Below are 25152 nucleotides of genomic sequence, written 5' to 3'. Positions count from 1 at the left end.
TGTCAGGCACAATCAACCAACCAGACTAACTGTGATTGTGCGTTTGTCAGGGGGTTGGCCAGATTTAGAGCACAGTGTGTTTTCTTCAGAGTCCAATATCTTCAAACACCGTGATTGCACTAATCCTCATACCCCACAATGAAGGTAACAACAGTCTGCACACTATAATGCAGTGCGACAAAACAGCACATCATTTTATGTCACACACAGTGTCACTTCCTGCCCTGTTTGGACCATCCAACCATGCACAGCCGCATCATTAAACTCTCTCCCTTTCTTCCTCCTACATAACCCCCTTCCATCCTACCAGGGCTCGCCTCCTCACCCCTGCTCCCCCGACCACAGTGCCCGGTGCTCCCCTTACAACCGCCACAGCGCCGACTCACTGGACTACCTGGCGGGCCTCAAAGCCCTGTTGCCCACTCCGTACGTCCCGTCCCCATATGCCACCTTGGAGCGCGGCGGGGGGGACCGAATGGACAAAATTGGCGTAGTCGGCGGTGTTAGCATTAGCATGGTTAGTGCTGGTGGAGGTATGGGGGGCAGGTCACCCTTGCTCTCCCCCGTGACAGTGTCAGCGCTCAGCCAGTATTCGTCCTCCACGGCAGGCCTCCTGGAGGAGCTCCAGATCTGCAGCCTGGACTCCCCCGGCGTGTCTCCCTCACCCTCGCCCACCCTCAGCCACATGTCGTCCACCACGGGCCCCGACGAGGCGCCACTGCTAACCTCCGCTGCTGCCACTAACGTAACTATCCCCCCCCCCCCCCACAACGTCGCTAACTACTGGCTACACCAAGGAAGCTTGAGTCCCCCCCCCCCCCAACCTCAAACTGTTCCACCCCCAAACAATATCGTGTTTACAAGTTCCTCCAACTAATCCACTCACCCGTCTTGAGTGAGGCGCTCATGTATGCCCTATCCCCCCTGTCCCACTGTCATAACATCACCCTTTGCACTCTTCTGATGGTTTAGTCTAACAACGTCTTGATGCATCGTTATCCCACCTTAGCGTGTCTTTTTTGTGTTTCTCACATACCACAAATGTGAGGATTTGTCCAACTGTCATTAACTTTTAGGTACAACAACTTATTTCCTATGCCTGTTAAGTCTCTTTTTTTTTCCATTGTGGGAGTTTTTGATTGTGGGTCTTTAAATGTGACAAGGATTTGACACCGGCTTTTACGTGTCATTTCTAACCAATAATGAAACACCTGATTTTTGAAGTAAGCCCATGTTGTTTGTTGACGTCCGACTACTCCACTACTTCTTTTTTAACTAACCTGTTGTGTTTTCTCTGATGCAGCACGCTTTTCCAATACTGTCTGTTGCACTCCTCTCATAACAATCACAGTCTACTCGTATAACCATTTTAGTCTTACCGGTAAAACCTATTGTTATTACAGACTAAGAGACTAAGAGTCTTCGAGTCTTAACCAGCTGATAACATTATGTGGGTGTCTGTCCCATCACGTTTTGACCACTATAAACGTTGTTTCTTGCAAATGGGAGTGCACTGTTTTTACCCTACTGGTTCTGATGTCCCCCCCCCCTCCAGGGCCAAGCTATTCAAGTGGCAATGAATGGAGGTGCGCCCCACCCCCAGAGACCGTCCTCACCCCCGGCCTACCCCCATCTCCCTGCCTCGTTCAGCCCAGGAGGAGTTCACGTGCAGAGTCGGAACGCAGGTGAGAGTGGGGATCCCGACCGTGTCAGCCTGGGCTGATTTTTTTTTGTAAGCAGGCAGCTGCCCTGCAGTTAACCACAATGCCATATTACTGAGTCTACCTTTAACAAAATAATGAGCACAGAATATGGCTTGACAACCACGACATAACCAAGCACTCTTACGCTAAGAACGATCCTGAACCACAATGTACGCCTCCACACAGAGTATGCCAATTGATAGCCGGTATTCAGATTTCTATGAATTTACACGTCATCAGGCTACTGTGGTGATTTATTTCAACTCATACTCAACTTTCACTTTGTTCTGATATTGATCCCCTCACTCTTTCTACCGCCCAGAAATAATGGCCCTTTTTAATGCACTTGTCTAGTTAGTTGATCTAATGGGGACTATTGTTGTTTGCAGGATATGATGTATTTACACCTATTAGAGGCAGAAGGGAAGTACTCGATAGGGGAACACAATGGGAAATGAATTGCTGACAAAGTGGACCTGGCAGTGGGAATATGCTTATCGGGGCATAACTCACATCGGCGTTGCACATCCCTACATGTACTATGATGTACCGTATACACACTGAGTGTACGAAATGTTAGGAACCGCTTTCTCTTTCCATGACACAGACTGGCCAGGTGACAGCTATGGTCCCTTATTGATGTCACTTGTTAAATTCACTTCAGTCAGTATAGATGAAGGGGGAGGAGACAGGTTAAAGAAGGATTTTTAAGCCTTGAGGCAATCGAGACGTGGATTGTGTATGTGTCATTCAGGGGTTGAATGGGCAAGACAAAAGATGTATGTGCCTTTGAACGGGGTGTGGTAGTAGGTGCCATGCGCATCGGTTTGAGTGTGTCAAGAACTGCAATGCTGTTGGGTTTTTCCACCCTAAACAGTTTCCAGTGTGTATCAAGAATGGTCCCACCACCCAAAGGACATCAAGCCAACTTGACACAACTGTGGGAAGCATTGGAGTCAACATGGGCCAGCATCCCTGTGGAACGCTTTCGACACCTTGTAGATTCCCTTCCACCCGACGAATTGAGGCGCGTAACTCAATATTAGGAAGGTGTTCCTAATGTTTGGCATACTCCGTGGATATCTCTAATAAACTGTTTCACCACTACTGTGAAGGGATTATCCAACATTGTAGATGAGAGGGGGTGTGTGTGTGTGTGTGTGTGTGTGTGTGTGTGTGTGTGTGTGTGTGTGTGTGTGTGTGTGTGTGTGTGTGTGTGTGTGTTTGTGTTTTCTGGGCCAGCCCATCCAAATCACTCACATCAGTTCACTGTCCTCTCTTCCATCCCTCTATTCATCCCTTTTTTCCCTCCTCTTCTCTCCCCCTGCACACACTGCACTACACACTGCTCTACACACTGCACTACACACTGCTCTACACACTGCACTACACACACACCATACAGAAGGTTCAGAGTCGGTGATGTCGGGCCACACCAGCATGAGCAGCACGGTGCCCATCGCCCGCTTTTCAGAGGAGGAGAAGAGGGTGTCGGTCATCAAGGCGCCCCACTACGAGGGCATCGGCCCCGTGGATGACACGGGCATCCCCATCGCCATTCGCACGGTGAGGCGTGGACACACAGGCAGTCATACACACGACAAGACAAGTGGGGAAAAAAACTCTGGACGCCTACTTTAAGAACACATTTTAAGAAGGCTTAGAAAGTTATTTTTAATTTTAGTTGGGATGGTTTTCGCTTCAGAGCAGTAAGCCTATATTTCATATATTGTGGTTGTTGACGGTGGCTCTGTCCCACACGGCACCCTATGCCCTTTATAGTGCACCACTTTTGACCAGAATCCTATGTGGCCTGGCCAAAAGTAGTGCACTGTATGGGGAATAGGGTGCCATTTGGGATGCATGACTCACCATTGTGTGGAGCACCTCTGGCCCTGACTAGCCTTGTCTCCTGTCTGATATGTGAGCAGGACCAAGTGGGAGGAATGCTTTTGAGATGTCAGCAGCTTTAGACCTCTTCTTCAGAGCCCTTTCTCTCTCTCGCTCTCTCTCTCTCTCTATGTACGCTAGCTGTAATTAGGGACTTTGTCAAAGTCCTCGCTATTGTACTACAGGGCAATGAGCAGCCTTTCTCTCTCTCTCTCTCTCTCTCTCGCTCTCTCTCTCTATGTACGCTAGCTGTAATTAGGGACTTAGTCAAAGTCCTCACTATTGTACTACAGGGCAATGAGCAGTGTGTGTGTGTGTATCTCAGCCGTGTATAAAAGTACTTCAGACACTAGTCAACACTCTATTGAGAGGCTGTGGATACTAGGAGAGGAGAGGGAGAGAGACCAAAACAGATAGTCAGAGATAGAGAGAGACAGATGCTGTGTGGAAAATATTTCTGGCCCCTCGCTGGTAACCATGGTATTAGTGGAGGTGTGGCCAAGCTTGGGCCATCCGGGTACGTCTGGTCAAACACACACACACACTCTGGACTAGAAATATACACTTTTCTGCCTAGTCACGTTCGCGGTGGTGGTCAATGTTATGGACTTGCCATGAGATGAACTTCCCCCGTCACCCGATGACACATGACCGAGTGTGGGACAAGCAAAAGACACATGGCTATGGACACAGACTTCTCCTTGTCCTGTCCGTCTATCGAGCCGTCTGTCCGCCCCATATGCCTGCCGACGTGTCCGTAGCCTCCATTTGATTTGTGATTTGTTTTCCCTCTCCCCACAGACGGTGGATAGGCCGAAGGACTGGTACAAGACCATGTTCAAGCAGATCCACATGGTTCACAAAGCAGGTGGGCAGAAGTGCACTAGACCGGAGGAGACGGTACAGTGTGTCCATTGCAGTATGTACGGTCAAATCCCACTTCATTTGTCCCATGCGCCTAATACAATACCGTGAAATGCTTACTTTACGGTCTGTCTTTCTTTGCTGTTCACCAAGATTGGTCAAACACCTGGGCTGTGTGTGTGTGAATGCATGCATCATGTGTGTACACTATGTATACAAAAGTATGTGGGACAACCCTTCAAATGAGTGGATTCGGCTATTTCAGCCGCACCCGTTGCTGACAGGTGTATAGAATTGAGCACATAGCCATGCAATCTCCATAGACAAACATTGGCAGTAGAATGGCCCCATACTGAAGAGCTCGGCGACTTTCAACATGGCACCGTCATAGGATGCCACCTTTCCAACAAGTCAGTTTGTCAAATTTATGCCCTGCTAGAGCTGCCCCGGTCAACTGTAAGTGCTGTTGTTGTAAAGTCGAATCGTCTAGGAGCAACAATGTCTCAGCCGCGAAGTGGTAGGCCACACAGGCTCACAGAACGGGACCGCCGAGTGCTGAAGCGCGTTTAAACAGTCTGTCCTCGGTTGCAACACTCATTAACGAGTTCCAAACTGCCCTTGGAAGCAACGTCAGCACAAGAACTGTTCGTCGGGAGCTTGATGAAATGGGTTTCCATGGCCAAGCAGCCTCACACAAGCCTAAGATCACCATGCGCAATGCCAAGCATCGACCGGATTGGTGTAAAGTTCTGTGGAGTGATGAATCACATTCCACCATCTGGCAGTCCGACGGCCGAATCTTGGTTTGGGAGATGCCAGGAGAAAGCTACCTGCCCCAATGCATAGTGCCAACTGTAAAGTTTGGTGGAGGAGGAATAACGGTCTGGGGCTGTTTCTTCATAGTTCGGGCTAGGCCCCTTAGTTCCAGTGAAGGGAAATCTTAACGCTACAGCATATAATGACATTCTAGACAGTTCTCTACTTCCAACTTTGTGGCAAGGCCCTTTCCTGTTTCAGCATGACAATGCCCTCCTGCACAAATCGAGGTCCATACAGAAATGGTTTGTTGAGATCGGTGTGGAAGAAGTTGACTGGCCTTGAGCTCTACTCCATCGAACATTGTTGGGATTAATTGGAACGCAGACTAGACTGCGAGCCAGGCCTAGTCGCCCAACATCGGTGCCCGACTTTGCTAATGCTCTTGCAGCAGTGTTCCAACATCTAGTGGAAAGCCTTCCCAGAAGAGTGGATGCAGTTATAGCAGCTGCATATTAATGCCCATAATTTTTGAATGAGATGTTCGACGAGCAGGTGCCCACATACTTTTGGTCATGTAGTGTGTGTGTGGATGGACATGCATGTATTGTGTTTGTTTGTGTGTGTGGGTTTCTCTCTGTGTGCCCTTGTTGAGCCAGAACACTACAGCTCCACAGAGCCAGAGCTAATTAGAGCGAGAGTGTGGAAGGGGAGAGACCGAGACGAATACAACAAGAGCAATAGAAAGAGGAAGGGGAGAGAGCGAGGGGGATTGAGTGGGAGAAGCGGTGTCTCGTCGAACCTACAGATGCACTGCCGCGATCTCTGCTCCGCTGTGTGGGCGTCACCAAATCAAATAGTCAATACAAGGCATATTTGTTCTTAACAATGCACACACACACACACAGCTCATTGTAGTTCTCAAAGGATAACTTCAATAGTCAGCCCTTTGTTCTCCTCGGTCCTTATACGTTGATCTTCAGTATTCACCTTGCTGATAAGCTACCCAGGGAGCTTTAGTTTGCCCACTGAGGTTTTCTCTGAGGCGGGCAGAATATTTCTGCAGTGACGAAAGTAGAGAATCTGTATGTGCGCACAAATGGATGCAGGGGAAAGGGTACTCTCGGCAGGGTGTGTGTGCGTGTGAGTATGTGTTGTTCTGCTCACCTTCCGTGTTTCTACAGATGACGACTATGCCGACGCGCACAACGCCACATACACTGTCATCGGTGACAGCGGTAAGATTCTCGATCTCTTTTTGACGATTCAAATGTATGCCACTGGTTTGTCACGTTGTCCTGTGTTCAAACACCCGACTTGCAAGAATACTTAGTTTACGACCCCCTTCTCTCTCTCTCTCCCCAGACACACATGGTCAGTCCTCCAACCCCACCATGGCATACCCTCCCCCCAGGACACAAACGTACCGGCCCCTGGCCAAGAGTCCGTCGGGCAGCGGAAGCCCCGGGACCTTTAGGGAGCCCTCCCCCGTGCCTCCGCCACCCCCGCCCATGCCCTCCCTCCTCCAGCTGAGGTCCAGAGACAGCGACCGGGAGCGAGACTCGCCCGACACCATGTAAGACACACCGCGGGTCTGGTTTCTCTTTCGCTTGGTCCGAGACCAATGGCTAGCTAGTCTCCATGTTAGGCTTAGACTTAGGCATAGTCTGCAATGTAGGCCTAGACATGGGCCTTGGACCCAGGCTTAGTCCTTACCTAGGTCTAGTCCCTTGACACCCCTCACCTTAGGGGTTACCTTAGCCCTAGAGCCTATACCTAGGCTAGTGGTGCGCCTTTGGCATCATCTTAAACTAGGTCCAAGATCACACTGATGTCTTTATTTATTTATTAGCAGGAATCAGTGGGGCCCTCCCGATAGGAAAGTGGACACTAGAAAGTACCGCGCTGAACCCCGGAGTATCTTTGAGTACGAGCCTGGGAAATCATCCGCTCTGGAGCAGGAGAGGCCGGTGAGTGCCCAAAAGCACGTCTGTCACTTTTTAACATTTTTTAATTAGCTTACATCAGGTTGGTTGGGGAGGTGTGTCAAACTCCATTCCTGGAGGGCTGTGTGTTTTGCTGTTTTTTTTTTTGTCATTCCCATTCAGTTGGTGTCCAATTAGACTGCCGGACATAAATGAATTCATCTGACAACCAGGTGAGGGGAGTTCCTAACTAATCAACGGTCTTAACTGATCAATCAACTACAAGGGAGGAGCGAAAATCCGCTGACGCTCAGCCCTCCAGGAATTCAGTTTGACACCCCTGGCCTACATTGTCATTATCCAAGCCATTTAAAACTCCATTACCCATAATCACCCTCTACACCATCCTTGGTTCCTAGTAAGTGAGTGATCTCCAACTCTCGGTCTTGGAGAACTCAATGGATGTGTAGGATTTTGTTCCTGCCCAGCATGAATACACCCGATTCCAGATAGTAAGAACCAGAATGTATCAGCGATGTGTTTTAGAGCTGGGTTGGAACAAAACCCTCTACACACAAAGGCTCTGTCTACTGGAACAGAGTCGGAGACCCCTGACCTCCGCTCTAGGAAGAAGCCTTTAGAGGTACTGTACCTGAACCATTAGAGGGATCAACACATTTCTATGACGCGTTCTGAAGTGGTCCAACTTACTGCTTGTTAATGCTTGTTAATTTTTAAGCTCGAGGGGGGATTTATCCTCGAAAGGGGTATTTTTAGAAAGGTGGCCTTTGAACATGAATGATATAGATGCTCTCTTAGGGAACCTTTTCACATTTTGTTACAGCCTTATTTTTAAATGGTTTAAATCATTTTTTCCCTTCATCAATCTACACGAAATAACCCATAATGACAAAGCGAAAACAAGTTTGAAACTCGAAATTGAGCTCGGGTGCATCCTGTTTCGATTGATCATCCTTGACATGTTTCTACAACTTGATTGGAGTCCACCTGGGGGTAAATTCAAATGATTGGACATGATTTGTCTGCAGTTGACAGTGCATGTCAGAGCAAAAACCAAGCCATGAGGTTGAAGGAATTGTCCGTTGAGCTCTGAGACAGGATTGCGTCGAGGCACAGATCTGGGAAAGTGTACCAAAACATTTCTGCAGCATTGAATGTCCCCAAGAACACAGTGGCCTCCATAATTCTTAAATAGAAGAAGTTTGAAACCGCCAAGACTATTCCTAGAGCTGGCCACCCGGCCAAACTGAGCAATCGGGGGAGAAGGGCCTTGGTCAGGCAGGTGACCAAGAACCCGATGGTAACTCTGACAGAGTTCCTCTGTGGAGATGAGAGAACCTTCCAGAAGAACAACCATCTCTGGGCACTCCACCAATCAGGCTTTTATGGTAAAAGGCACATGACAGACGGCTTGGAGTTTGCCAAAAAGCACCTAAAGGAATCTCAGACCATGAGAAACAACATTCTCTGGTCTGATGAAACCAAGATTGAACACTTTGAATGCCACGTGTCACGTCTGGAGGAAACCTGGCACTATCCCTACGGTGAAGCATGGTGGTGGCAGCATCATACTGTGGGGATGTTTTTCACTGGCAGGGACTGGGAGACTAGTCAGGGTCAAGGGAAGGATGAACTGAGCAAAGTACAGAGATCCTTGATGAAAACCTGCTCCAGAGCGCTCAGGACCTCAGATAAGGGCGAAGGTTCATCTTCCAACAGGACAGCGACCCTAAGCACACAGCCAAGACAATGCAGGAGTGACTTCGGGACAAGTCTCTGAATGTCCTTAAGTGGTCCAGCCAGAGGCCGGACTTGAACCCGATCGAACATTTCTGGAGAGACCTGAAAATAGCTGTGCAGTAACACTCCCCAACCAACCTGACAGAGCTTGAGAGGATTTGCAGAGAAGAATGGGAGAAACTCCCCAAATACAGGTGTGCCAATCTTGTTTTTAAAATTTTAATTTCACCTTTATTTAACCAGGTAGGCTAGTTGAAAACAAGTTCTCATTTAGAACTGCGACCTGGCCAAGATAAAGCAAAGCAGTGAGACACAAACAACAACAGTTACACATGAAATAAACAAACATAACACAGTCAATAACACAATAAAAGAAAGTATATGTATAGTATGTGCAGTTTTAGTGTCATACCCAAGAAGACTCAAGGCTGTAATTGCAGCCAAAGGTGCTTCAACAAAGTTCTGAGTAAAGAGTTTGAATAGTTATGTAAATGTCATAGTTCAATTTTTATTTTTTATTTTAAATTTGCCCAAAAAATGTATTGCTTTGTCATTATGGGGTATTGTGTGTAGATTGATTAGTAAAAAACGAACCATTTTAATTCCTTTTACAATAAGGCTGTAACGTAACAAAATGTGGGAAAAGTGTAGGGGTCTGAATGCTTTCCGAAGGCACTGTAGGCCTAGAAGCAAGCTTATATTTAGATTTTCATAAATTGTACCCATTTTAATTTATTCAACAGACAGTGTTCTGTATCACTCAATCACCTTCCTGATGCTGTCAAACTAAAGTGGAGGTGTTGTGCCCAAATAAAGCAATTGTGTAGGCTCGAAGCAAGGGGAGATGATGTCTAGATGCGTTTTACAGTAGAGATCAAGTGAATTGATTGGCTGGCTGGGCTTGATGGTACAGTGGATGCACAGGGATTTCTCAGATGGAACAGAAAGCAAGATGCCCTTTTTTGGCGTCAAAGGTTTACCCGTGCCGAACTGTTTGTTTAGTATGCCTTAGAATGCGTCTCAGCCAATCACAATGCTTGTTTTGACCAACCCGTTGTTGAATATCGTTTTTGTATAATTTCTCTAGGGTTTCCTCATAAAGTATTTCAGTGACCTTTAACAAAAATGAAAGGGACCGCAAAGGGTTGGAATTTTCTTCACACTCCGTCTGTCTGTCACCCATTGGTAAAGCTCCGCCTTATCTCAGTTCACTGGTCACGATGGCAACACCCACCCGTAGCACGCGCTCCAGTAGGTGTATCTCACTGATCATCCCTAAAGCCAACACCTCATTTGGCCGCCTTTCGTTCCAGTTCTCTGCTGCCTGTGACTGGAACGAATTGCAAAAATCGCTGAAGTTGGAGACTTTTATCTCCCTCACCAACTTCAAACATCTGCTATCTGAGCAGCTAACCGATCGCTGCAGCTGTACATAGTCTATCGGTAAATAGCCCACCCAATTTTACCTACCTCATCCCCATACTGTTTATATTTATTTACTTTTCTGCTCTTTTGCACACCAGTATCTCTACCTGTACATGACCATCTGATCATTTTTCACTCCAGTGTTAATCTGCAAAATTGTAATTATTCGCCTACCTCCTCATGCCTTTTGCACACAATGTATATAGACTATTTTTTTTCTACTGTGTTAATTGTTTACTCCATGTGTAACTGTATTGTTGTCTGTTCACACTGCTGTGCTTTATCTTGGCCAGGTCGCAGTTGTAAATGAGAACTTGTTCTCAACTAGCCTACCTGGTTAAATAAAGGTGAAATAAAAAAAATAAAAAAATTGTATTGTCCAGGCTGGGGCTAATTGCTACATGGAATTGAGGGCAAGAGGTGAAGTTGTGATAGCGGTGATAGTTGTGTATTGTATGAGCTTTATTGGACTGGCCAACCCTCCTGGAGATCCTGTCGCTATGCAGGGTTTTGCTCCAACCCTGTTGTAACCCACCTGATTCGGTTTGGAGCGACGTCTTGCCGGAGGGTAGCTCTCCAGGAGGAGGGTCGGCCACCCACGTGCTGGACTGTCTGCTCTATGGTGTTTAGTATCTGCAATCATTCACATGATTTTCCTGTGTTTCTATATATATTTCCACGCTATGAGGTTGGAATAAAACTGAAATTGTGGAAATTATGATGATATCCTTTTAGTGTAAGAGCTGTTTGAAAAGGCTGCCTGAAATGTATGCCTGTTCTAGTGGGATGGAGTTTTGGCCTGCCTGGTGACATCACCAGGTGGTAAATTAGTTAATAGACCAATAAGAAAGAGTTTCAAACCTCTCTGCCAATAACAGGTAGTTTTCAGTTTTCCCCCTCCCCACTCAGACCACTACCAGACAGCTAGCTAATGTCTTGCTTGAGAAATTGCTCTTTGCTAAAATAAGCTATTTTTGTTTCTTTTTGAACATTTGAATTGAAAACAGTCAGTGTGGCACTTAATTGTGACCCAGAAATGATTTGATATTGAGATTAAAAAGGGACAACACAATTTAATTTAATGTCTTTAGACCGGTTCTCCAGAACTACATTGCTTCCTGCCGGGCACCCAAATCCCTATAGCAGTGTTATTTAAAGTCTAGGGCCAACTGCCCTATAGTGTGTAGGGAATAGAGAGCCATTTGGCACACACACTAATGTGGGAATTAATCCAAGTAGAGCACAGGGAGAGGAGCAGGCGTGGGGGGGAATATCACTGAGTCAGGGAAGTCTGTAATGCAGGGTGAGCTATAGGCTCCCTTATGCATCCCAACCACGCCGTCTCTTTCCCTGTTTCTCTCTGAGAACGCCACAATAAACCATGTTTCTAGCCTCCGTCGCGTCACCGTGTGTGTTTCTGGTGGTGGTGTGGGTCTCTCCGCTGCTGATAGAAAAACTAGTTCACACACATCACGTCTCTGTCTGGGTATGGCCTTCCATAAAGAAGGCGGTTGTTAACATCTTGTGGTCCACTTCTTGGATGGAAGTCTGATCACTGCCAGTGAGCGCAAAGACTGGAGGTCTGTGGGTAGCTACTAGCATGCTAGCAGATACTGTGTCCATAGACCCCCAGTCATTGCGCTAACGCTAGTGTCCATTGACTCGCAGAGTCACCTCTAACTTCCTTCGTGCTGGACGCAGAGACCATAGAAATGGTATCGCACGTGTTCGTCTGACTCATTGCCAAAATCCCAAAGTATCCCTTTTTAAATAGCTCGTAGACGTGGGTCACCCAGCGAGGGCTGGGGCTCAGCTGAGACAGCTGGTAAAAGGCACCAGTGTTCTGGCCTTGTGGCATGAAGTAGCCGGGGGGGGGGGGGGGGGGGGGGGGGGCTGGTTGACCTCTGTAGACGTCTGGTGCTCTACTTTCTTCTGGGTCAGATTTACTCCAATTAGACAGAGGTGTCCGTGAGACTACAGTCCCCTCCACAGTGCAGTTCACCTCTTCCTGAGCTAAAGTAGCTGATTTGCAAGTCCAATACACAATGCACTTCCAAGATGGCCAATAAAAGTGGGCAGCCTTTCCCCCAGCAGCTCATAAACTACATTTCCCAGGAGACACTGGGGGTGGTAAATGTCACAGCCAAGCCTGCAGTGTGCTGGGCACTGCAGTGAATCACTCCTCTGCTCCAAGGTAAACCTCATTGAGAGTGACTGAGGAATAAGGCCCAGGACTGGCGTGTAGGAGACGTTCTAGCTGTAAGTCCTTCAGGAGAGGAGGTGGGAGAGCGAGAGTTTCTGTATGTTCAGTTAAGGTGAGTTTTTGCTCCAGGTATAAAAGTGAACTTTTAATATTAAGCTCAGAGTACAGAGTATTGGGCAGAGTACACGGTGAAGTTTTAAATTAGACTTTGAGAAAGAATCCAGCCAAGTAATTTATTAACAGTTAAACCAACGTTACTTTTATTTTTACCTCATTTACCCGGGGCCATGCTCAGCAGGATGAAGTGGTGTGCAACGTTTAATTCAATGGATGTTCAGAAACAGCACCATAATCAGTCGAATGTTGTGATTGTCATTTCCCAGAGGGCGATTTTGTATGATGTGCTGCACAAGTTTGGATTTCAGAATGGTCATAACCATATTGATCAGGTCACACGCCGCCACACCGACCAAACGAGAGCAAACGAACCTCGGAAAACGGTTGAAGAACGGCGCGCTCAGCGTTTTTGCGCTCAACCGGGGCGCGTTCAGCAGGACCTAACGTTTTGGAATGTTCTAATAGGAATATGCTTTGTAGCGTAAACATGACTCTCTGACATGTAGAATAAGGAATCACGTTGGCTCTGTATCTGAAACGTTTGATCACGTTCGGCCACTGAACGTGGCCCCGGTGTGCCGAAATGAACCAGAGTTGTCGGGCTTTATGACAGGAAGATATTGCCCTCTGCTGTAGTAGTTTAAACATTACAACACTTTTTTTCTGCTCTGGTTTGGTGCTTTATAGTGAGCGACTGGTGAGGAGAGCGTGTGTGTTGTCACACACTAAATCAAATCAAATGTATTTATATAGCCCTTCGTACATCAGCAAATATATATCAAAGTGGTGTACAGAAACCCAGCCTAAAACCCCAAACAGCAAGCAATGCAGGTGTAGAAGCACAGTGGCTAGGAAAAACTCCCTAGAAAGGCCAGAACCTAGGAAGAAACCTAGAGAGGAACCAGGCTATGAGGGGTGGCCAGTCCTCTTCTGCCTGGGCTTGGTGGAGATTATAACAGAACATGGCCAAGATGTTCAAATGTTCATAAATGACCAGCATGGTCAAATAATAATAATCACAGTGGTTGTCGAGGGTGCAACATGTCAGCACCTCAGGAGTAAATGTTAGTTGGCTTTTCATAGCCGATCATTAAGAGTATCTCTACTACTCCTGCTGTCTCTAGAGAGTTGAAAACAGCAGGTCTGGGACAGGTAGCACGTCCGGTGAACAGGTCAGGATTCCATAGCGCAGGCAGAACAGTTGAAACTGGAGCAGCAGCACGGCCAGGTGGACTGGGGACAGCAAGGAGTCATCATGCCAGGTAGTCCTGAGGCATGGTCCTAGGGCTCAGGTCCTCCGAGAGAAAGAGAGAATTAGAGAGAGCATACTTAAATTCACACAGGACAAGACAGGAGAAGTACTCCAGATATAACAAACTGACCCTAGCCCCCCGACACAAACTACTGCAGCATAAATACTGGAGGCTGAGACAGAAGGGGTCAGGAGACACTGTGGCCCCATCCGATGATCCCCCCCGGACAGGGCCAAACAGGAAGGATATAACCCCACCCACTTTGCCAAAGCACAGCCCCCATACCACTAGAGGGATATCTTCAACCACCAACTTACCATCCTGAGACAAGGCCGAGTATAGCCCACAAAGATCTCCGCCACGGCACAACCCAAGGGGGGGCGCCAACCCAGACAGGAAGATCACATCAGTGACTCAACCCACTCAAGTGACGCACCCCTCCTAGGGACGGCATGGAAGAGAACCAGTAAAACAGTGACTCAGCCCCTGTAATAGGGTTAGAGGCAGAGAATCCCAGTGGAAAGAGGGGAACCGGCCAGGCAGAGACAGCAAGGGCGGTTCGTTGCTCCAGAGCCTTTCCATTCACCTTCACACTCCTGGGCCAGACTACACTCAATCATATGACCCACTGAAGAGATGAGACTTCAGTAAAGACATAAAGGTTGAGAGCGAGTCTGCGTCTCTCACATGGGTAGGCAGACCATTCCATAACAATGGAGCTCTATAGGAGAAAGCACTGCCTCCAGCTGTTTGCTTAGAAATTCTAGGGACAATTAGGAGGCCTGCGTTCTGTGACCGTAGAGTACATGTAGGTATGTACGGCAGCACCAAATCAGAGAGATAGGTAGGAGCAAGCCCATGTAATGCTTTGTTGGTTAGCAGTAAAACCTTGAAATCAGCCCTTGCCTTAACAGGAAGCCAGTGTCGAGAGGCTAGCACTGGAGTAATATGATCACATTTTTTGGTTCTAGTCAGGATTCTAGCAGCCGTATTTAGCACTAACTGAAGTTTATTTAGTGCTTTATCCGGGTAGCCGGAAAGTAGAGCATTGCAGTAGTCTAACCTAGAAGTAACAAAAGGCACTAAAGGTAGCAAAGAGACTTTTCATACAGGGCAGTACAGCGGATGGTTGACGCAATTTAGCTTCTTAGCCTCAGGACACTTTATGAGCCGATGTTATGTCTTTAGCTCTCAATTGAATTGACCATTCTCCTTCAACCCATTCAACGTTTTATCCCCTTTTCCATTATTTGAATGAGAAATGTGAAAAGTAACCGAGTAAACTGAAGTGCACATCAGTACTTTCTATTTGACACGCGTCATAGTTAGCCACAATTTTATTTTTAATTTTTTGGGGGGTGTAATGGTGTGTGCCCTGGTTAGCAACACGGTTTTTGTCTCTTTACCCTGGTGTTAAACTCTCCATCTGGACCCACCCTTCTTTACCCATCAGCCCCTGCAGCTTGGTGCTGCACACCCTATCCTAACCATGAGATCCATATTTCTCTCTGTGCTTTCTGTTCTTCCTCTCTCTCCCTCCTTCCCTCTTTCTCTGTCACCCTCCACTCTCTCCAGACCTATAAGCTAAACCCAGATGACATAGATTTAGAGAACGAGCCTTGGTATAAGTTCTTCTCCGAGCTGGAGTTCGGCCGTCCGGTAAGTGAGGGTCCGTAACTCCCACCTCGGCACCCCCCCGCCTTAGGTATACCCCCCCCCCACACCACTCCCCTCTACCCGTTCAGTCTTCACCCCACTGTAGCTAGGTGGGAACAATGTAGTCCAGGAGTCGTCCAACTCTCGGACTGGAGAGCTAGTGGATATGCAGGCTTTTGTTCCAGCCCAGCAGTAACACACCTGATTCACACGAAAGGCTGTTTGTTTTATTTCGCAACACATAATCGGTCTTCAGTCTGGACAGAGACTGGGCCTGAATCAGGTGTGTTAGTGCTGAGTTGGAACAAAGGCCTGTGTGACAGTAGCTCTCCAGGAGCTTGAGTCTGGGGGTCCTTCCTGTTGTAGTTGCTTCGGCATGCTGTTGGGTGCTGGGTGCTCTGGCAAGTCGCCTGTTGTGTGCAGCTCCTTGTGACTGGTCTGCTTGTGTCTCTGAGTCTTGGTGAATTGGTTTTGCGTAGTGTGGCTGTCTCGTTATCAGCTGGCCCTGCGACACATTGAAAGCTCATACACTGCAAAACAAAACGGAAGTCCCAAATTAATATGGATTGGTCCTTTTTTTTAATCACAAAAATTGTCCTACAAACCTCTTTTCCTACATTGTATAATTTGCTATTTTTCGCTAACAAAATGCAGGTTATTTTGCAGTGTGTGCTTACCGTTGTTGATAAACTCGTGGAGCAGCCGGTAGAACTGAGCAGAACCGAGATCAATCGAAACGACATGCTAAAATCCACAAATGAGTCCCCAGCATCTGGTCAGAGCGTCGTTCTGCACCGTTCTTCATGCTCCTCTTGTATGTTGCAGCTTTGTGTGGTTTCTTTCTGTTTGCTCGTTTAGACATTTTGGTTCCTACCTCTTCTCCTGAAGTGTCAACTCGTTCACTCCTCCTAAACGTTAGGCGACCTAAGGGATTAATGGTATTGGATTGGTTTAAATTTGGGCTGGATTGAGTTCCTGTGTTCCACCATATTCCTTGCCCCGTCCCATTCCTTTGGAAATCCACGAGAGGAAGTGTACAAGTGCACACTTTTTGGGGGAGAAGGGCGAGAAACACTGTTCTAAGTCGGTCTGTTGTTAGGTCGAGGAAGTTGACTTGATTCGGAATGTTCAGCTAGAAATATGCAGCCTAGAAAAGACACGACTCTGATGTCATGCAGAATAAGGAACGCCCAGGTTTCTGTACCACATTTCCATCTGTAATATTATTTATGTTGCACTCTGACCCCACCACTGAGTAAACCCTACACAACATAGAAAAGGTTCCTTAATGCGCATGGCTGGAGGTTAGTTTTGAGAGGGATGGTTCCACCAGCGTCATGTTTTAGCTCGTCTGTCTTCACAACTGAATCACTGCGCTGTAGTGCATATATGCCCTTTCACTCTGCTTTCTGCCTCTTTGCTCTCACAATCTGCATGTCTGTGTGTGCTCACGCGTGTGTGTTGCTTCGTGGTTATGGGTTTGTAGTTGTGCCTAGCAGTAGTGAGTGTGTGTTGGAGCTCACATAATGTACTAGGTGTGTTCAAATTGGCTTAATCATAACTGCAGTGTGTGTGTGTGCAGCGTGTCTGAAACTCGTCAGTCTTCAGTTCCTCTGTGCTCTAACGGATGTCACTTTCCTCTCTCCACCTCGTCTTCTCTCCCCCATGACGCCACTGCCTCTCCTCCACCACTCCATCTTCACCTCCTCCTCCTCCTCCTCTTCCTCCTCACCGCTGCTTGGGGCTCAAGCCTCCTAAAAAACGGCTGGATTATAATCCAGACATCTGCTCTGGCCGACTCACCGAGGTAAACATTGGCATTCATCAGCATTGTGGGATTGGGAGGATTGGGTGGGAGTTGAATAGCCTGGTTCCAGAAAATTCTGTGCTGTTTTGCCAACTCCTTGTCACGCCAAACTCGTTAGGCATGACTAAGGCTGCAAAATCCTACTGACTTACCCAAAATTCCAGTTTTCCAGAAATCCTGGATGGGAGACTCCTGGAGTATCGAGGGAAGAAGCAGGAAATCCGGGAATCCTCTAACCAGGATTTCTGGAAAACTAGGGAATTTGGGGAAAGAGACTGGAATTTTGCAACCCTAGGCACGGCAATTCCATAAGGAGTTTAACGCAAACCTGCAGTGGCTTTGTTACTGATCACCTACATGTTGCGTGATTTGGATGAAAACCACCATTCCTACTGTGACTATACATTTTATTAGGCCACCTTACGTCGACACAGGCACAATATGTACCTACATTGTAATTACACTGTACCTATGTCACTAGAGGACTGATGGGGACAGTTGTCACCATGTATAGTACACCATAGCAGGACATTTTCATATTTCAGCATCCATATCAGTCATTAGTCATCTCTTTATTGCATCTTCAACTGCCTGTATTTACTGCTAGTGACTCAATTCAGTGTGTTTATTACTAGGTATAAACCGGCTGGTTCGTGCCCTGAATGGTGATTGTCAGTTCTAATTACATTTGTAACCGGTTTATAATGGCAATAAAGCACCTCAGGGGTTTGTGGTATATGGCCAATATACCACGGCTAAGGGCTGTGTCCAGACACTCTGCGTTGTGTCGTGCATAAGAACAGCCCCAAGCCGTGGTATAATGGCCATATAGCATACCTCCTCGGGCCTTATGTCTTCATTATAAACTGGGTGGTTTGAGCCCTGAATGCTGATTGGCTGACAGCCGTGGTATATCAGACTCTATACCACGGGTCTGACAAAACATGTATTTTTTACTGCTTTAATTACATTGGTAACCAGTTAATAATAGCAATAAGGCACCTTGGGAGTTTGTGGTATATGGCCAGTATACCACGGCTAAGGGCCGTGTCCAGGCACTCCGCGATGTGTTGTGCCCAAGAACAGCACTTAGCCGTGGTCTATTGGCCATATACAACACCACCTCGTGCCTTATTGCTTAAATATAACAGCATAAACAGTACTGCACTTATGTATTTCCAATATACTCGTGAAAAACTTACTCTAATCATGATGTCTAGCAATTTATCTTTCTCTCTCTCGCTATATCGCAATCTAATTGATCTGTTGACAGCTTATTATTGATGTGACTCAAGACTGTATGAATTATAAAGGTTGCTGTCAACCCATGTATATCATGTCAGATGTAAAGCTCATATTTGAATAGGTCCTCTTTGGGATTCAATATGTATCTGCTGATCTGGGGTCGGTTTTCCTGTTGGATTCAAAACGAATAAGATGATATGGACAGAGAGGACCTGATCCTAGATCAGCACAGGGCTCAGGTCTGTCGTTTTATGCTTTGTTACCACATGGAGCCAATCCAATGATCCAAAGAGTGCATTTCGGGTCTTCCGGGGGCGCGTCTTCGTCTCCTCTCTCGCTCTCCCCTTTAGTGCTTCACTTCACTCGTGGCCTTTCTCCCTCCTGAAAGAACCCCTCAAACAGGCCACGGTCAGAGTTCAACAGAATCAGCGGTCACTGCTCTCAGCGCCACCGGCAGGCCCATCCGAGCTTCCATACACACGCCATGTGGAACCTACCTCCGTCATGCCGTCAGCCGGGGGAGCGTTTTGAGCGTGGCGGGCTGAGCATTGTGTGTACCACTGCCGCCTCCTCCTCCACCAGTCTTTGTCCGTGCGGCGCTCACTCTTCCTCTCCCTCCCTTTTGTTGTCTGCCCTCTTTCAGACGTCGCTGTACTTCACTCCCACTGCTGACCGGGTTCCAGAGAGGCCGGCGAGGTGAGTCTTCAATCTCTCTCTCTCTCATATTATCTCCTTCACAAGGACACTCAGTGTTTTTGTAGCTCTGTTGATTGAACATACGTCGTTGTGGGTTTGTGTCAATGTGTGTGTGACGGGTGACTCTCTCCACACACACCCTGCATACATTATCCACTCTGCCTATTGATTCTGTCCTTCAACCCTGTCCCTCTTCTCCTCCCCTCCTCCTCCCATTCCCTTTCACCGATGCTAGGCTTAATCTGTTCGATTGGCTCCGAGTGAATGGGATGGTTGAAAAGAGGATGTTATTCGTGGAAGGCTGACTGGGATTCTATTCTGTGTAGTTGAATGGCTAGTAGCCTGTTTAACCCACACTAGAAGTCTTGATCTGAAGGCTTTTGTTGAGAGTTAGATTGGGAGAGGTTTACATATAGGAAAGGCACAGCCGAGCCCCGGGTTCGGCCGACTGACTCTCTCGTCGCCAGGGGTCATGTGTAGTCCGGAGTCGGCGCAGGTTCTAGGGCAAATTTTAAGGAGCAATAGCAGTCGTTCTCCGTCATCCTATTGTGAATTGAATTGACGGGGATGACGTTTTCATGAAATAGTCAAGTTCAACAACTTCTTTTAAAGGTCTATTTTTCCCGCTTTCTTTTGTTCCTTGTTAAGGGTCTCTTTGTTGATCCACAAAAGGGCGAAAGAACGCTATTATACCAGAGGGAATTGTAACCCAGGATATTATATGAACTGGGTCAAAGGAACCATCTGTCATTTTTCCTTGAATTGAAATAGTAATTGAGGTGTGAGAGTAGTTGGCGTTACATTTCCCAACGTATCTTGTTTTGTTCCAAACAAAGTGGTGGGGCTTTCGCTGGGCTGAAACTCAGGCCCCGTTCGAATTATTGGAGAACTTACTTCCTCCCTTGAAGTAGTAACTGATTTAGAAATAATGACTGAACAGGTGACAGACTGTGGGATTGTGGCTTTAAAACCGCGTGTTCTATCACTTTGTGTTCCAGTGCTGCCAGTGACTACAGGAAGAGGAGGAAGTCGGAGCCTTCGGGTGACCAGGGCAAGAACCAGGTCTCCCCAAAACAACTGGACCCTTACAGAGGCAGCAGCACACTGAGGAAACCAGCCATACGCTCCTTCCCCTCCTCCCCCTCCAGAGCCAAAGGTACACAACACACACACACACACAGGCAAACAGAGAGACGTATGTGCACGCACACACACACACACACACACTCACGCATAAATAGGCTACACTGGATCCCTATAGAGCCTGCACCCTGAGGAAACCGGCCATGAACGAGAAACCCATAAAGGACACGCACACACTCAATACAAACAACCTTCCTCTCTTCCCGATGTGTAAGCACTCTCAAACACACACACACTCAGTACAATCAACCTTCCTCTCTTCCGATGTATAAGCATTCTCAAACGCGCACACACTCAAAAACACACACACTCAATATTAACAACCTCTCCCTTGCAGATGTACAAGCATTCATAAACACACGCTCGCGCACATATATATACACACACACACACACACACATTCTCTGTGCTCACTCGCTCTATGCCCGACAGCAATCAGACCGTACACAAGCCCACTGAGAGACAAATCTCCTCTTCTCACGCTATGCTGAGGGCCTCTTCCAGGTCAAGGAGCATCCAGCCCAGTCTAAATAGCCTTGTGTTGACACCGTAAACAAACAACCATGTTCCACGAGCTAATGGGAACGTTCTAACTCAGTGTTTCTCAGTCCAATTCAGGGGGTGCACATTTTTGTCTTAGCCCAGCGCTAACATTCCAGTGTTTTAATTGCTATATTGTAATTACTTAGCCACCATGGCCTATTTATTGCCTTACCTCTCTTATCCTACCCCATTTCCACATGCTGTTTATAGATTTTTCTACTGTATTATTGACTACGTTTTGTTTATTCCACGTGTAACTCTGTGTTGTATGTGTCGAACTGCTTTGCTTTATCTTGGCCAGGTCGCAGTTGCAAATGAGCACTTGTTCTCAACTAGCCTACCTGGTTAAATAAAGGTGAAATACAAAAATAAATCAATAAAAAATGAACATAGCCAATGGAAGAAATCTGCTAGGATTACAGGCTAACGCAAACACATGCCCCAAACAAATCCACATGTCAAGTCAACATATAACCACGCCGTTGATTAGTCGAGTCTGGTGTGTGATTACGGGGCTGGAGCAAAAATGGGAACCCCACCCCACCCCTGTCGGGACCCCCCCCCCCCCCAGGAATGGATTGTGAAATAAAGTCTGTTGTGTGGTGTCTAATTCCGTTCATTATGTTCACAGGTTTTGTCTCTTATAGTGTGGTGACAACAGAAAAGATTAGTGTTTTGTCATCTGCCTTTGTCGGTCGTGCATCTGTTTCTGTTGCGTATACACTGTTCAAAACATTAAGAACACCTTCCTAATGTTGAGATGCAGACCCCTTTTGTCCTCAGAAAAGCCTCAATTCGTCGGGGGAATGGACTCTACGAGATGACGAAAAGCGTTCCACAGGGATGCTGGCCCATGTAGACTCCAATGCTTCCCACAGTTGTGTCAAGTTGTCTGGATGTCTTCTAGGAGGTGGGACCATTCTTGATACGCACGGGAAACTGTTGAGTGTGAAAACCCCAGCAGCGTTGCAGTGTCTTGCCCCTCTGAATGGCACACGTACACAATCTAAGTCTCAAGGCTTAAAAATCCTTCTTGAACCTGTCTGCTCCCCTTCATCTACACAGATTTGAAGTGGATTTAACAAGGGACCTCAATAAGGGATCATAGCTTTCACCTGGATCAGTGATAGAAAGAGCAGGTGTTCTTAATGTTTTGTGCACTGTATCGTGAAAAGGATGTGAGATGTGTAATTGTAAATCTCTCCGTCTCTCTCTCCACCATTGCGCTCTGTGATTGGCACAATGGAACTGATGTTCAAGTGCTCCGTTTTAGCTTCTCTCTCGTTCTCGTTCCCCCTCTCCACCATTGCATAATGAAGGCTACAGTATGTTCAAGTGCTCTGTTATGGCATCCATTTCGCCCTCTCTCTATTTCTTTATCTCTGTTCCTCTCACTCTCTTCCTCTCTTTTCCTCTCTACCACGCTGCTCTGGTTTATGGGATCGTCTGAAAGGTGGGGACGCGTGCGACATGACCTGCTCCCCCCGTTTGAGCTCTTCCCCGGGCCCGTACCTCCGCTCCCCTCTCTCCCCCGTGCCCTCCAACCTCGCCCACCGTCGCGACATCGACGGTGCCAACCCGGGGGCTGCCTCCTCGCCCCTCAAGCGCGTCACCTGCTTCAAGAATGGCTGGCAGACGCGGCGGCAGGACGCCGAGACATGGAGCAGCGCCGAAGACGCGCCGCCCGCAAAGCTGAGGTCGCGTAGCTGTGACAACCTGCTCAACGACGGGCACCCGGGCGGCACCGGCGGGCACAAGGCTACCCGTTCGGAGAGCGCCGGGTCACTGGTATTCGACAACCCGTTGCGGCAAACCGCATCGTCCTCTACCCGCTCCTTGCCTCGCCCGCACCGGCGACGTGCCCACGACGCGCCAGGCTTCCTGAAGCTCTACCGCAAGATGCACCACATCGACCGCGCCCAGCTGCTGCCCTCTGACGTCATCCGCTCGGTCCGTGTCCGCATCCTGGAGCTGGAGCGCCAGCCGCACCTCTTCCCCCGAAAACTCTCCCCCTGGGGGCCGTCGTGGGGCCTGGAGGTCCCTCGCGATACGGTGCCAACGCGCATCTCCACATACGAGCAACTCATCCAGAAGTCCAAGTCGATGCCCGATTTGGGAGATAGCGAGGTCCCGTCTGGCGCAACCACGCCCGGCGGGTCATCGTCCCGCGCCAGTAGTAGCGGGGGAGGAGGCGGCGGGGGCAGGGAGACACCCGTGTACCCCAAACGGCGTTTCTCCATTGAGTCTCTGCTAGAGGAGGACATTAACAATGGGAACGGGACGTCCCATCACGCTCACCAGGGGGCGAGGAGCCCGCCCGAGGGTCAACCCCGCCTCGCCCTGGACCCCCACAATTTCCCCGACCCCCTCGTATATCGACGGGCCGCTGTCCCGGGGGCCGAGTACTCTGAGTCGGAGCAGGATGCAGCCGCCTCGGACCTCAGTGACTTTGTCCAAGTCGAAGGATCCTCCTTCTGCAGCGAGAGCGACTTCGACCACTGCTCGCTCACCTCGTCGGTCGAGAGCTTCTACGGCCCCTCCTCCCGCCACAGCCACAGCCACCACAACCCTAGTCATCAATCTCTCGGTCAGGGTCAGGGCTACCAGCACCGTCACCTCATCAGCTCGTGTAAAGGACACTGCCCGGCCTCCAACACCCGCTTCACCACCATGCTGCGCCACGAGCGGGAGAGGGCCCGCCAGGAGCTCCGGCAGAAACCCCCCCAGACACAGCAAACCAGACACGGGGGAAGGGGAGGGAGCGGAGGGGACCACCATGCTCTACCCCCCTCGTCCCAAGCAGCCCAAACCCAGCAGGGGATGTCCAAGCTGGCCTTCCTCGTCAGTCCTGTGCCTTTCCGGAGGAAAAAGGGTGATTCTCCACCCACTTCGAGAAGGAGTAGTGGAGGTCGAAGTACCAGGCCCAAGTCTAAAGAAGCCGTCTATGAAGCTTTGGATGCGGCCTTGAGGGATATCTACGAACACATCCAAGCGGAGCGAGGCCGGAGCGGCGCTAGGCAACCAGACGATAGCATCCTCCGGAGGCTACTGGCTGAGATCCTCCCGGATGTGCCCGAGAGGAGCTCCTCGTTACGGGGGCAGAGGGGGAGCCGCAAGGGGGGTCCCTCCTCGGGCTCCTTGTACCCCGACGGGAGTCCAGCGGTGTACGGCTCGTCGCCGCGGCTACAGTCGCCGCTAAGTGCCTGTTACAGTCGTCATACCGACGCCTCCAATAATGACAACTATGGAGAGGAGCCAGGCAACGGCAATGCAGGTGGAGCATACATACATACATACACACATACATACATACATACATACATACACAGTATACATATACACACACACACAGTACACACATACATACACACAATACACACACACACACATACAGTACACACATACACACATACATACACACATACATGTACACACACACATACATACATACACACACCAGCCCTTAGTCCCTCTCCCTCCTCAACTCCCCCAGTACTGCCTGCCTGTGACCACCTCCCTCCTACCAGTCACTGTGCTCGCAGCAAGGGGCCAATGAACAGAGCTGAGGTTAAAGAAGCCCTGTTCCTATTGGCTCATCCTCAAGATACCCAGGGACCGCATGCTTCCTCTTCATTCCCTTATATGGTTAAATGATGTTGTTGTTGACTGTATTTGGTCCCCTATCATTTTGAGACGTATCATCCATCCATGACTAGGTTTAGTTGTGTTATTGCTGGCGCAGATCTCTTTTTGCTACTTGATTCTCAGTTGTTTTTGCTGTATCGTTTCCCTCCCCTTTATGTGCCTTGTTATGTTGAACCACTTGTATTTATGATGTTGTTATGGATGGTTTATCAATTGGATTGAAGTATTTTTTAAATGTACCGTGAGCTCAAAGTATTGGGACAATGACACCATTTCAGCTGTTTGTGACTCTGTGGGCTCCGGCACTTTGGCTTTGAAATGACACAATGACTCGCGGGTTAATCCTTAAGAGTCACCCGTGCGTCAGTCGAAGTAACATAACAAAAGAAATCGTTTCGGTTTCAGCTGGAGATACTGCGCGGACTGCATCTCAATCCGCCGCGTCCTCTGACAGTATGTCGGCCTTCCACGTCTGCCGTGGAAGGTGGCTGAGCTACAGCCGTGTTCGTCAGACTATGAG

The 25152-nt window shown here is 48.3% G+C and overlaps 1 protein-coding gene across 3 annotated transcripts in view; it reads left to right on the top strand.

Annotated features, from left to right (window-relative positions):
- Nucleotides 1–25152, top strand: part of LOC110497456 (sorbin and SH3 domain-containing protein 2) — an 86873-nt gene that overhangs the window by 49388 nt on the left and 12333 nt on the right. Inside the window, exons 7-18 of one of the 3 annotated variants that reach the window (XM_036954378.1) lie at nt 311–745; nt 1556–1685; nt 3109–3269; nt 4395–4512; nt 6398–6451; nt 6579–6789; nt 7066–7183; nt 15473–15556; nt 17304–17360; nt 19249–19301; nt 20300–20457; nt 22441–24261. In XM_036954378.1, the coding sequence (XP_036810273.1) occupies nt 311–745; nt 1556–1685; nt 3109–3269; nt 4395–4512; nt 6398–6451; nt 6579–6789; nt 7066–7183; nt 15473–15556; nt 17304–17360; nt 19249–19301; nt 20300–20457; nt 22441–24261 (3400 nt within the window). The remainder of the gene's footprint in view (nt 1–310; nt 746–1555; nt 1686–3108; nt 3270–4394; nt 4513–6397; nt 6452–6578; nt 6790–7065; nt 7184–15472; nt 15557–17303; nt 17361–19248; nt 19302–20299; nt 20458–22440; nt 24262–25152) is intronic. The other 2 variants (XM_036954377.1, XM_036954379.1) reach the window with 2 other exon arrangements.

The sequence above is a fragment of the Oncorhynchus mykiss genome, chromosome 19 (genome assembly GCF_013265735.2).
Source record: "Oncorhynchus mykiss isolate Arlee chromosome 19, USDA_OmykA_1.1, whole genome shotgun sequence".
In the NCBI taxonomy this organism is placed as follows: domain Eukaryota; kingdom Metazoa; phylum Chordata; class Actinopteri; order Salmoniformes; family Salmonidae; genus Oncorhynchus; species Oncorhynchus mykiss.
The sequence above is the reverse complement of the archived record's forward strand: the minus strand, read 5'-3'. Positions and strand labels throughout refer to the sequence as shown.